Raw genomic sequence first — 13,703 nt, 5'->3', positions numbered from 1 at the left:
TTATAACGCATTAACCACACTTCCTCTGAACTTTAACTTTTATAGGATTCTCAGCTGGAGAAGTAAATGTTCCCAGAATAACATGGCTGTTCAAGTAAAAAGTTTCACCTTAGTTACACGTTACGCCGGACGTTACGCTAAAGTTCTGTCGCAGATGCTGCTAGTCTGGGTGCTAAAACCGCTGACCCGGTGAGCACGTGACCTTTTCGTGAAATCGTGTCTTAGGAACAAAATAAAGTAAAGGCCGTATGCCAGAGTAAACATTAGGGAGCTTAAGCAACGACGAAGGCTACGGCAACGAAAGCGGCAAAAAAACAATTAATGTTTTAGATTAATTGGTAAAACAGCAGCATCACGCTTTTTTTTTACATTTCTTTGTCGTCACTGCACGAATTGGCCACTCCAGAAAATACCATAACATACCATTATGTTCTTTGTTTGTCACCCCACAATTTTTTCATAAGCATTGTTTTCAGTTTCTCTTGGGGCCATTTTAACTCCCACGAGAAACTGAAGACAATGTTTTTTGCAAAATTTTGGGGTGACAAACAAAGAACATTATGGTATGTTATGGTATCAGTTCTGGAGTGGTCAATAGACGTGAAAGCCTTATTTGACGTTTTGTGGAGATCGTGAACAAAAGAAACAACTTTCTTTTTTTTCTTTTCCTGAACTTCGATACAGTCCTTTAAAATTCAAGTCCAGAAACATTTGCCAATATTTGACGAATTGAACGCAACGGAATCTGAGCGCGATAAAGCACAAGGCAGCGTGAATTCACGTTTCAAGTTACGGTTTCGTAGTTGTTAACGTCGTCGTTGCTTTATAATTATTTTATTGTTATTATTTATTTACCAGAAACCTCTACCCTTCGAAGCCGAAGATTGATGGCGTGGGGTCAGCTAAATATTAGGAAAAAAGAAAAATGCAAAGTACATTTTTAGTTTAGTACAGGACTATGATTGAATGAAGAAACTGACTGTTTACATTTAGTTAAAAATTTTTCTCAAAGAAAGGCTGAGGCAGACAGTCACCACTGAGTGATTGTTCTACTGGTAGAGTTGCCTGTTATCAAAGTGGACGCCAGTATATTAAGAACACACCCTACTGAAGGCTGACCGGCTATGCACAGCCTAATTTACGATATATGATTAGTAATACCTAAACAGAAATTAAAGTCAGGAGCAATTAAGAAAATCTGAGTCCGATCATAGCATCGCGGTTCTCAGAAGTTATAGCGAATGGCAGCTCTCTTGAGACGTTTTGATGTGGTAGTTGTAAGCAACTCTGAAGTTTAATAATATACGCAGGAACAGGAGTGGAGACTAACAGGTATAACTCCTGTGTGGGTTTTCGATTGAATCGAAGTCTGTTGGAAGACCAAATTCTTTTTCAGGAGAGAGCGACGGAAAACGGTCCTTAGGTCATGCTAAATGTAAAACCATTTTAGCCACATATAATCAGCTCCTACCACATACATAATAAACTTCAGAAGTTTAAACGAGGAAAAATCACAATCTTTTGGCGTCATGGCAAATGTTGAGACAAGCTGAGAGCTGCTTTCATTTCCTCCATTCGATCTGGTATTTCTTTCCCGAAGCCGTTCCTAACAAGGGATAGAAATTTGAATTGCCTCAATAAGTTGGGAATACAGCAAACTCTGAAAACGTCCATAAATAGATTTCTCCAAGAACAGTTACAAATAGAAGAACAGATTCATTCAATTGACATTTTTCGGTTGGTGCGTTGAATTAAGCTCTAAAAAAGTGCTGAATAAGGACAAACTGATAAGATTACAATCTGCTAGTAATTGATCGGTAGCCCATGATCAATGCATTGTAATCTCTCATTGTTATTAATAAGTAATCATATTTTTCGACAACATGAAGCTTCCTCTATTCTTTCCAAATCCATTCTGGTAAAAGCTTGGAGACTTATTTGAATCAAGAAGGTAAGGGTTTACTTAATAGCTACTATCTTAATTTTTCTTTATATTCTCTCTAAAAGTAGAAATACGTAGTTGAACCCTTTTCTTCTTAAAATCAGAAGCACGTTTGATTATTGGACATTTTCGAGTTGACTTTGATTTTCCCCACTTTTTTCATTTTTTTCAAAAACAGCGCTGTTGAGTAGTAATTGAGTGGCGTTACTAATTAATTTCCTTTTTATTTTTCGGGACTGGAACAAGAGTTTGAAGCAGTAGACCCCGTGAAAGAGAAAAAAGTTTTGAGATCAGACTAGACAACTGCAATATAAAAAAGGATAAAACTTTCCTATGTTTTACTACAGTGGCCTGGATTTAAATACTTGATAACGTCCTAAATGAGATACCCGGGGGCTGATATAATGGAAATTCTACTGTCTTTACCCTTTCTTACCGTTTTTTTTTTCCAGGTTGTCTGGTTGTAAAGCAAAAGAAATGAAGACTTTTACATTTCTCTTGTTTGTTTCCGTTTACATATCGCAGTTTTACAGTGAGTTAAAGCATTTTACCTTCTAAAACAACCCTTGATTTAAAAAATACTGACATAAAATGACACAAAATGAAGACAGATGAAACCATGACCGCGTTATTATTTCTTTTTCAAGTACTTGAGTATCTAAAATCAATCAAAGGACCGTCCACCTTGAATGAGCCTCAAAGTAGTGAAGAATAAAAAAATGAAAGAAGGACTTAAGAAAAAAAAAAAGGCGGCGTTTGGTTAAGAAAGAAACGAGTTTCTGAACCGAAGAGTAATGTAATATTTAACTGATATAAGTTGGTTAAACAGTTTGGCTCAATCACTGACAACAGGTCCTGCAGAGAAGTGAATGATTATTGTTATTTAGTATACCATCCAAGAAACTAAATGTTTTGGTTTTAATTTGAAAGATTCAATCTTCTTCACCAGCGTGAATTAAAGAAGGTGTGTTTTCCGTTTCATTCATAATTCCTTCGTCCAATAAGCAAATAAATAAAGCTAATGACATTTATCAATGAAAAGGCAAACTAGAGGTTTCTATAAGCCACACATGGATATTTGAGGAAGAGGTGGTTTAAAAAACGTCTGTTTGGTTTTCCTTCAGCAAATCTATAAGTTCTGGTACGTTCTGTAGAAAAAAGGTTCATTATAAATAACCTTGGGAAAAAAAATTAAGATTCAAAGGGAACAGTGTTAACATGTTTTCACATTTTCGAAGCATTAGAAAAAAAATATTTTCAATTGGTCATTTTGAAAGTTTTGCCTTGGTTGGCCCGATTGTTTAAATTGACTTGAAGCAGGACAGGACCTGCTGAGCTTCCCGGTGGCCACAGAGTGGAACTGTTTTCAAATAAAATTTTAAATACTTCTTTGTAAATCGTCTTGAAGTTAGAAATTTAGGCCAAAAAAATAAAATCGAATACCAAATGGGGCTAATATTTACTGAGAAGCAGACTGACCATGCAATAAAAAAGCAATATATATAAACTGATACGCAATATACTTCCTGATTTGAAATCTGTAAACAAAAAACAGAAGAAGTCAAACTTACTATTTACAAACAGCAGATTATAAAAAGAAAACAGTGGAACAAATATAAAAATTAGCGGCTGAAACAAAAACAAAATAGCAGAGAGAACATCAGTAATGTCTGATGCCATAAGTCTTGTACGGGCCTCTTCTTCTGAATAAGCCAGAAGGGGCTTCTCACAAGAAACATCGTTCAGATGGCAAAAAATAAAGTTACTATAAGGCTGTTTTCAGTGACCCATTAGCACTAGTCGCTGCTGAGCAGTGCAGGATATAGACGGCTCATTCTTTTTTCGAGCGGCCGAAAAATCTCAAATTAACTGTAGTAGAATGAATAGTTTATCTCGTATTAGCAAAAGGTAAAAACGGCTTTAACGAAAAAAATGTAATAATTTGAAAATCGTATCTCATAAAACGGCGCTCTACAGTTTTGTATTTGGAGGTGACACAAGTGACGTCATGGAACTTCAGTGGTATCATTAGTATCATTTTACTCCCTCCTTTCACAAGAACAAAAAATAACAGGCATTGAGATAATCTTAATTTTTTTCCTGAAAAGGTGAATCTACAGTTCTGCAAGGAGAGGAAAAACCTGTAGATTCGAGTGGATTCCAAGAACAAGATGTCAAGGAAGTAGGGGATGAGTTGGACGACGGTACGGAAGAAACTGCCAAACCACTAATGAAAATCGCCCATTTTCCGTAGTGGCGCGTATTGGCATTATTATTTTACCAAGTGAATAAGGTTTTTCTTCATCTCCCACGGATTGAATTGGTTCTGAATCATCAATATGGCTGCTTTCTTTTTATGTTTTGGTACATCAATATGGCCAATGTGACCGATCATGCGGGAACACTCCATGCCTTACAAATTCATTTAATAGATTCATTCTATTTTTTTTTGTCTGATTTATTTCTAGTCTTCTTGGTGAAGCGTACTTAACTTCCCCTTAGTACTTTTCCTTGTGTCGCTTTTCAAGAAAGTCCAGGAGTCAATTTCATAAAACTTTTACAAGTGTATTATTTACAAGTGTAGCTATTGTTTTAGAGTCCGAAAACAATAGCTGCCCTTGTAAACTACACTTATGAAAGGTTTCTTAAGTGAACCCAGGTTCGGCCAACAAAAATTAACGTAAAGCGTAACGCCTAACGCCTGGTGTTCAAACAAAGCGTTTGACTGAACTGAAGGTCAGAAGTTAATTGATAAGGCTAACGTTACGATTAAGAAATTTTCCCATAAGAACAAACACTATCGTGGAAGTTTGATTATTATAAACTTGTATGCTTACAGGCCAAACAGAAACGGGGGATAAGAAAGCGCTTCCTGCTCTAGCAATGACGGCGTTGAAAAACCCCAAAGTTCAGGAAGCTGTTGTTGATAAAGGATTGGAAGTTATGGGCAAACTGGTAGACAAACAGCTCAATATAATCGACGAAGCTCAAGAAAAGGCTTCCAAGTTCTTGGCGAAAGAGGTGGGTGGTAGGGATCTTGTGAGGATAGATTAAAGGGCAAAAGAACCAAACTTGATTTCGACATTTTTTATTTTAGTTCAACTCTAGTGAAATGTGTAACCAAATATACATACATAAAGTTTCAGCTCAATTGAAGCAAGCATCTCCGAGATATTCGAGATTAAAAATTGCTATTTTTTGGTCGTTATCTTCGTAGAGCGGTCGGAAAAATTGTCGGCTAAAACAGCTTGTGGCGTCAATGTTGGTCAGGTGAAAAAAAGCGGGAAATTCGAAACAGTGTTTTTCGAGTCGATACGGCGCAGAAATTATGGTTGGTTGTGCGCCCATAACTGGAAAGAACAAGCACTTTGCCTTCGAAAGTTGCGAGCTGTGGCTATAACCTTCTTATCATTTAATTTTCTCGAAGAATACGTCAAAGTAAAACGGACTTAGATGATATTAAAAATCTCCTTGCTTTGTACTCTAAATGTGCGTGAGTAGATCCGATTTTGTTCAAGATGCATTCAAAAATTGTGGTCATATAAGTAAGGTCCTGGATATATAAGGTCCGGAGCTCCACCGTGGACACAAAAACAAAATACAAATGCACTTTTTTGCACTTTTTATTTGAGTGTCAATGTATTTAAAACGAAAGTACTAATTGGGGACACTATATTTTACGTCTCCAACTGGAGAAGGGACCGCCATTTTACGTGGTCATCCGAGCCACGCGAAGGTCTAGCCTGTTGCAGTTCAAAGGGAGTTCCTTCATTTCTCGGTTATTTTAGGACCCTGAGTATTGGTCCGGCCCCAGGAATCGAACCCTTGACCTCCCGCTCTGCAGTCAACACGCTCTGCCGACTGAGCTAACATTGCCGCGGTTATTTGTATAGTGATTTGCCCAAAGAAATTCAAGCTTGCCCACAATATGTTTGAAGTCATGGAACTATGTCAAACTCGAGCTGATGTTTTAAAACCGACGCTCGATCGGACACTTGTAGCTTCGCATATCACTAAAATATAAACAAAATCCTCAATGTAGTAGTTTTGGCGTTGATATTTTTCAGTTATGTTTATGATTTAATTACCGACTTAGGTCACTTCAAGGACCATAGACGCCACTTTACATGTAAGTGCGCAAAGAAGTGCGCAAGCAGGGAACAATTCCATCATGCACAAAATACAGCTTAAGTGAACTAGAAAAGCTTCAACAAGGTTTCAAAACAACAAATTTTCAAAAAAACGTAAGGCTTAAGGCTCTCATACCTGCTGACAATGAAGAAGTGAATTTCCTGTACAAAAATAACCTATCTTAAGATCTTAAAAGCAAAAGATCAGTTGCAAGCTTCGCCGGCAGCCAAGCCATGATTCACCATGAGCTATTCTTAATAACTGATGGTCCATGCGAGGGTCTTCATTCAAGCAAATTAAACTGAGCAAACTGAATCATTAAAAAATACAGAAAACTCCGCATAAGGGTTTTTTTTGCTCGCTTCATTCAAATCAAGCTCCAGCAACTGTTTACGGGCAAAGAGACAACTGTTTTGAAATCACTGCCGGCAGCTGTCGTGGTCAGCTACTTCACAGCAAGTGAAAAGGAAAATTTGCGTACAAAAAGAAAACGAAACTATGTAATTAAAAATGTAAAAAGGAAAAAAAACTCTGACTATTATTACTTGAGCAACAGAAAAATGATCGAAGTAGTCTTTTCTTCTCGAGTAAGCTTGCTGCCCTTCTATAGTTACAAGAAAGTTTCAAGCGCACAAGATTGTTCACTCGCATGCGTTAGCATTACGGTTCTTTGACCGAAAACAAGGATAAAGCTGGTTCTCTGCAAACTAGGTAAACAAGTCTGCGCATGTAAAAAAAGTACACGTAACAACTAATAACAGAATACAAGCGGGTTTTAATTCAGCCCGGCGAAAGAAAGCGAAGCACTGGACACAAAATCAACCTACAAATCGAATGCACAATTATCAGAAGAATACAAACCTCTTTGGAAATGTTCAAAACGTCATACTGCATCTCAGACTGACGTAATGATCCGTTTTTACTCTAACTTGGTTCTTCTGAATCCAAAGTAATTTTCAAGTGACGAAAAAACAGCAACAACAACAACAATAACAACAACAAAAACAAATAAAAAGGCTTTACAAGGAGCAAACGTTCGCACCTCGTGTATTTCATTCAGTCTCAGTCAGAACTCTCACAGAGCTAGAACGACACAGAAACGTTTTCGAGAAGTCTTCGTTAATGCTTGATCGGATTTTGATCTTTTATCTTTCTATAAAGGCTTGCGAAGAAAAATCTCACTTAGGATGGTTCCTTTTAGCGTTTGGTGAAGGTAATTCGACAAAAGAAAATATTTCAATTTTTTGGTTTATTTGACCTTTAAATCTCTCTCAGACGGTGTTAACGAAAACTCATTTTATTGACTTCTGCTACAAAACAAAATAAGATAAGAAAGATTTTGGCAAATAAAATAATTTTAAAGTTAAAACTTTGTTTGATATGTCCGCTTTACCAGGTATGCGAAATACCTGTTTTGTTCGCTCTGATTATTTTTGTATTGTATATATTTTTGCTATAATTGTATTTTAATTATATACTAGGAAATATTTTTAACGCTATTTCCTTCGGGCAATGCCTGTGACGATCCTTATCCGGTAAATAATTTTACAGGCGTTATCAGTCTATTAAAGACATACATGAGTACAATATATACAGCACCAGGGATAAAATCTAACTCGTTACTAGTCGTCTATCACAGCCTCTCCTTAGTGGCGGCGGGGGGTTATGGGAAAATAGAAAGCTCGCGCCGTGCGTGTTACGTGTGCGAAGACGACTGAGGACCAGTCAGAGATAAAATATAGTTTAAAATCAATCATCCATCTTTCCGAGGATCATGGTTGTTATGTGACCGTATGGTAAACGTCCGGCTTTTCAGGTTTGACAAGCTGAGGAAGGCCCTGTTCTTTGGCGTGTGAAACAGAGCCGAAAATCATCCCTGCTCTTTCATGCTAATTAAACACTAGCTACATGACAAGTTTATTGTTTGAAGTAAACCGTGAGTATTTATTGAACTGGAGCTCCGCTTTTAGTCTTGGCTGAATTATTACCGTGTGAACTTCTATCACTGACGATACCACTATTTATTCACAGATCAAACTGGATATTATGCCTGATAAAGGATGGAGCACTCCCGATATGTTCGTACCCCCGGGATACCACATGGGTGCGTCAATCTCCGACGTAGATCACCCAGAGCCGGAACATGGAGAACAACCGTTTACTTACGCTCCTAACATGGGTTTGGGATACGTCATGATGAACGGTTGCTATGGCACCAATTATACTCCAAGTGATCCATGCTATAACGCCAAGTTTGCTTCACCTATCTGCCTTGTAAGAGAAAACACGATTTTAACTACAGTCTGAATTGCCAGTGCCAGGTTTTAACCTCTCATAAGCGGGCAAAATTGTTGCCTTCCACTTAGACTTTCTTAGGGCTTCTCGAACCGTAATAACGTCTGTGTGGAAGGCTAACAACCTAAAGACTTTGAAGAAGTGTACGCTGGAAGAAAATCCGCGTAAGGGAGGTTAACGAAAATTAGAAAAGAAAGTTTCCATAAGCCCCAAGAGAAAAATTATTTGGCAGATTAGTTAACACCTAATTTGACAGTACTGCTATAGTTCAGAGGAAAATGTAACTAGTCTTGTAAAACTGTTTACTGTACCCAGAACATGATTGATGGAGCCGCTTTTATGGGAGTTGGGTTTGATGGTCGAGGAAAATACAGTCCAGAATCCAGAAAAATGAGTATAGTACAAAGAAACTGCAAGAACAAAGCATCGTAAGTATATTCTTTAGAGGTGTTTTGCTTTTCATTGATAGTGTCCACAATTAGCTTTTAGCTAAATACCTTGACACTTTAATAAAGTTTATGTATGTATGTATGTATGTTTCAAAGCCCGCATTCCTATTTTCGATCTCCAATTCCTTATCAGTCTTATCACGAAGCGTCTATTTGCAACACGTACTGTCACAGTGGACGTCGCTAAATTTTGACCCTTCCCCTGTAACTAAATGATCAGAGCTTGCAATTAATGATGCCCAAATTAACCGGTATCTAGTTAACTCACTTTGCAGAGTTTAAACGCCATAAGAGAGATGCTACGTATTCTTATTTTAACTACCCTATGCTTTTCTAGTAAGATTTTCTCGACGAGGAAATGTTGGTTTTCATCAAGCAACGTGCGTTACATACCATTATAATAAAACTTCAGACAAATAAAATTTAATTAAGATTAACAAATCTTCGAGGATTTTAAACTATAATTGTCTTAACTCCCCTTTGGCAGATATGATGATTTGGATGTACCAGACACAATGAACGTACATGGTGTTTACGATACCTCTGCCTACATGTTGACTTTTGAGAGTCGGTCGGAATATCGAAGATACATCCAGCAGGAAGCAGGTGTCTCTGGTTCAATTTTTGGGTTCTACGCCGGTGTGAAGGAGGCTTATGGAAGCTCTTCGTCTGGAGCGAGTCAGACATTTCTGTCTGTTCTGTATGTCGACGTCGATAGGTAAGTCAAATGGAATTTTTCAACGTAAAGGCGATGGGATTCGGACTGTTGAGGCGCGCGTATTAGGTTTGAGGTGCAGCACTTTTGCTCGATTTTTGGTGCGGTTTTGCGGAAATTTGATTTATTTTTTTAGATGCGGTATTGCGGTTTTACAAAACCAAGCGGCTTGCGTTATTTAGAAATTTTCGGGTAATTTCAATGCGGTTTGCGGTTTTCTTATGTTATTAGAGAGAGATTAAGATTCACGTTTACTGCAACGGTAAACGTCAGACTCAAGTTGAGAAGTCTTTAGAATAGAATATAAGCAGATAAAAACAGTCCCGAACGATTCCTATGGTTAAAACTGGCGTAAAACTACTTAATTTGGTGTAGAAGCAATAAAGAGTAAAAGAAAAATTAGGGGAAAACTTGGTCACGTGGTACAGATTCACGTCTGTCGTTTGGCGTAAGCGTGGATCGTAATCTCTGTATTCTGCGCGGTGTTTATACGTAATTCTGTGCAGTTTTGCAGCATTTGTGCCCCCCTTACGCCCCTCTCGACTTTGGAACAATTTTAAAATTAATATTAAAGCTTATTAAGAAAACATCATCTTAAAAAAAATTTACCAAGATTCTCTTATAAGAAAACAGACCAAAAAATAAAAGTGCTGTTCATTGCCTTAAATTAAGTTTTACAGAAACAATCCCTTTTTTCAAACGGAAGAAATCTGATTGTGACTTTAAACAACTTTAAATGACTTGTAGTTATTCTTTCCGGTAAAGATTTATTCTGTCGTGCAACCAGTAGTGTCAATCATAACCTGTTTATGGTCCAACGGCTCATACCGGCGGAGAAGACTGTCTATGAGAGAGACAAATCCGGATTGTGTCAAATTGAAAATCACGACATTTTCCAGAAGATTGTTTGAACTAGTTTTTTTATGGCCAATACATATAATAAATAGTGTGAAAAATAAGCTCCTATGCAATAGACACTGAAAATAAAATGCATCGCCAAATTATGAATACCTGAGAGATAGTGAAGTACCTCTGGTAATCGGAGCGCCTTCTTTATTAATGTTTGTTCTATTTTCAGGTATGAAATTTTCATGGACGAGGTAAAACCACAGGATTTAAGTTTGTCTTTCCTCCGTGAATTTATGAATTTACCAAATTCCTATTTTGAGCCTGGAGCACCACTGAAATATCGTGAGTAGAAAAATGTCACAGTGATTTTTTATAATTTCAGTGACCTTCCAGAAGAACTAGAGTACCTTCCATTGTAAGCTATTAAAATCAAGACATACTAAGATCCATGTTGGCAACTCGTTTACTGGTATTCACCCCCTTCTCGAGCTTACCAATGTGTCGCGATCAATTCGCATGGGAATCTTCGTCCGTATACATATACTGGTTATAATACTCTAAGATGTGGGAAACTGCAATGGAGCACAGAAGAACTTAGGGCTGTGTGAAAAAGCCCTTCCAAGTAATTGTAACGAAGAAGCCTGCTCCTAATAACCATTTTTTGTTCGGCTTTGGGTTCATCCCGTCGTCCCCCAACTCCCCCCAGCAATGTTGTGGTAAAAAAAAGCACTCATTTCCACCCATTTTGCGCAAAATTCAACTTTGTTTGGGGTGGGAGGGGACCGGACGGGTACCTTTTTAAGTAATATCACTTGAAAGGGTCCCAACACTGCTCCCAACGACAATATTTTGTTCAGCTTTGGGTTCATCTCGTCGTCCCCAACTCCCCGCAGCAATATTTTTTATAAAAAGCACTCATTTCCACCCATTTTGCGCAAAATTCAACTTTGTTTGGCGTCGGAGGGGACCGGAGGGTAGCTAGTTTTAGTAATATCACTGGAAAAGGTCGCAACACTGCTCCTAACGACAATATTTTGTTCGGCTTTGGGTTCATCTCGTCGTCCCCCCACTCCTCCCCCCAGCAATGTTGTGGCCTAACATTAGCACTCATTTCCACCCACTTTGCTCAAAATTCAATTTTGTTCGGGGTGGGAGGGGAAGGGTCGCTAGTTTTAGTAATATCACTGGAAAGCTCCCGGCACTTTGACCTCCATTGTGTTTTGGAGACTCTAAGACAGAGTAATTTATATTGCTGGTAATTACTAAGTTGTTGTTTATAGTGAAGCGCCAACTGTTATTTGTGTGTCTTTATTTGTTATACGTTTTGGTCAGTGTAAGGTCATCACCACAATGCGTCTCTGTTATGTGGGTGTTGTGTAGTGTTGCATGCATGAGCAACGTCGTTTTAATCTTGAAAAAACGTCCTTCTGGAATTTTCATAGTAAGAACACGGAGTCTTGTGCTTCTTGGATGGCCTAATGAGTATTTTGCCCCACTAGAATGTTAGTATAAGCTTAGTGTACGCAACCCTACCTTGACCAAAACCAGTAAGGTTTCCGAATAATATTCTGAATGAATCGAATACCTTACTTGTCTCATGCATAAATCTTTCAGTTCTTTCCATGCAAGACTTATACTTAAGTGTGAGTTGTACAAAGGTTTATTGTTGTAACATGCACGAGAAGACCAATGGTAGGAATTTGTCTGAAACAAAAGAAAAATCTAACCAGTCACAATAAGTTATAGTGAGTAATTTCATTACTCTAATTATCCAAAGCACAGATGAGAGCAACATCTAAGTTTAATCACGAATCTGATTATGCATTTAATTTTCAACGACAGAAAACTTCATTCAGCGTTGGGGAACGCATTACATTAAATCGGCAAAGTTCGGAGGACAACTTCAGATAAGAAAGACAAAGCAGGCCGATCAGAAGGAAACTAAGACACAGTTTGCTGAGAAAATGGAGGTGGAATACAAGAGTCTTTTCTCGAGTGTTGGAGCTAAATATAGCAAAGAAGAGGGGTACCAACAGCGTGAGCAGGTGAAAACTTCATCCACATCAATAATGGCCCAGGGCGGAAGCCAAGAAATTGCCTCCATTCTCTCTGATGCTTATTCACCAACATTCAAGACAGAATTCAAGGAGTGGCTGCAGTCGATTCCTCGGTACCCCAAAGCGTTTAAATTCTTGATGGGATCAGTTGTTGATCTGGTGAATTTCCGATCTCATGACTTGTTTCCTGACGAGAAGGTAAGTAACACTGAATAATATCTGCTTTAAAATGATCAATTATTTTTATAGGCCGCGTCTGCTTTTGTGTCTTGGGCTAAATCAGGTAAATGCTCTAGCTTTTATTAAAATACTAGATTAAAATTGGGAAAACTGCTTAAAGGACTTGAGAATGATTAAAAAGTCGTTTTATTTCATCGACCGTCGTAGTTTTCAGGGGTCAAACTAGATCATAAAGTGCGTAATAAATTACAATAAAAAATTTCTAAAAGGTCAGTGCCCCTTCTGAAGAGATGATAGCGGGGCTCGAGCGCGCGAAGCATGCGCAGTGGAGCACCGTGGGTAAGAAAATCTATGCAGCCAAGGAAAGTGTCGAAATCGTACGTACGTCCGTCGATCCGTCCGTCCATTCGCCCTCTGTTTGTGTTTAAATTGATATGGGACTAATGTTATAATTAATTGAAAGCCAGTGATCAGTGTGACACATGACTGTATCGAGGGCTCAGGTAAACAACTTTTGAGGTGACGTGTTAATGAAGTTGTTCGCTGAGTAGTTATCGCCGGCTCAGAAAACTGTGCTTCAGAAGCGAAAATAAATTTTTCAAAAGTTACCACGAAAGCTTCGCTTCTTGCCTTGGCTAACTAATTGATTACTGATACAGGCGCCAACTTTTTTCCTCTGCGCCACTCTCGATCTTATAGAAAACTTTGACCACGAACATTTTATCGACCCAACTAACTGCCCCTGGGTCTCCGAGGATGCTTTTCCCACTGCCTAAACTAACTCCAGCTCATTCGTTCATAAGGCTCATAATTCACCGTCACATTTCCTTTTCCTTTTCTGTGCTTAGCATAGAGGATAAAGGAACCAGAACAGTTTAATGTAAATATAGATGTATTTTAGAAGCACGTTAATTAAGAACATCGATGCGGTTTGAACGTGATCTCGTTTACAATGGGTGGGTACTTAAAAGAGTGTTTCTACTAGAATTAATGTCGCTATTTTCCTATAAACTTTTGTACTATTTTTCTTTGCCACTACATTGTAATGAATCCAAATTTAGGGCAGTAGAAACATTTTAGAGCAC

The 13,703-nt window shown here is 38.1% G+C and overlaps 1 protein-coding gene across 1 annotated transcript in view; it reads left to right on the top strand.

Annotated features, from left to right (window-relative positions):
* The first annotated feature begins 82 nt into the window (after positions 1–82).
* The window catches only part of LOC140934737 (uncharacterized), a 17,779-nt gene continuing 4,158 nt past the window's right edge, over positions 83–13,703 (top strand). Inside the window, exons 1-9 of the mRNA XM_073384311.1 lie at positions 83–189; positions 2,395–2,474; positions 4,051–4,146; positions 4,782–4,963; positions 8,105–8,347; positions 8,684–8,796; positions 9,305–9,535; positions 10,611–10,723; positions 12,224–12,636. Of these exons, the coding sequence (XP_073240412.1) occupies positions 83–189; positions 2,395–2,474; positions 4,051–4,146; positions 4,782–4,963; positions 8,105–8,347; positions 8,684–8,796; positions 9,305–9,535; positions 10,611–10,723; positions 12,224–12,636 (1,578 nt within the window). The remainder of the gene's footprint in view (positions 190–2,394; positions 2,475–4,050; positions 4,147–4,781; positions 4,964–8,104; positions 8,348–8,683; positions 8,797–9,304; positions 9,536–10,610; positions 10,724–12,223; positions 12,637–13,703) is intronic.

Source organism: Porites lutea, chromosome 4 (genome assembly GCF_958299795.1).
Source record: "Porites lutea chromosome 4, jaPorLute2.1, whole genome shotgun sequence".
NCBI classification, from domain to species: Eukaryota; Metazoa; Cnidaria; class Anthozoa; order Scleractinia; family Poritidae; genus Porites; species Porites lutea.
Note: the sequence above shows the minus strand (reverse complement) of the source record. Positions and strands in the feature narration are given on the sequence as shown.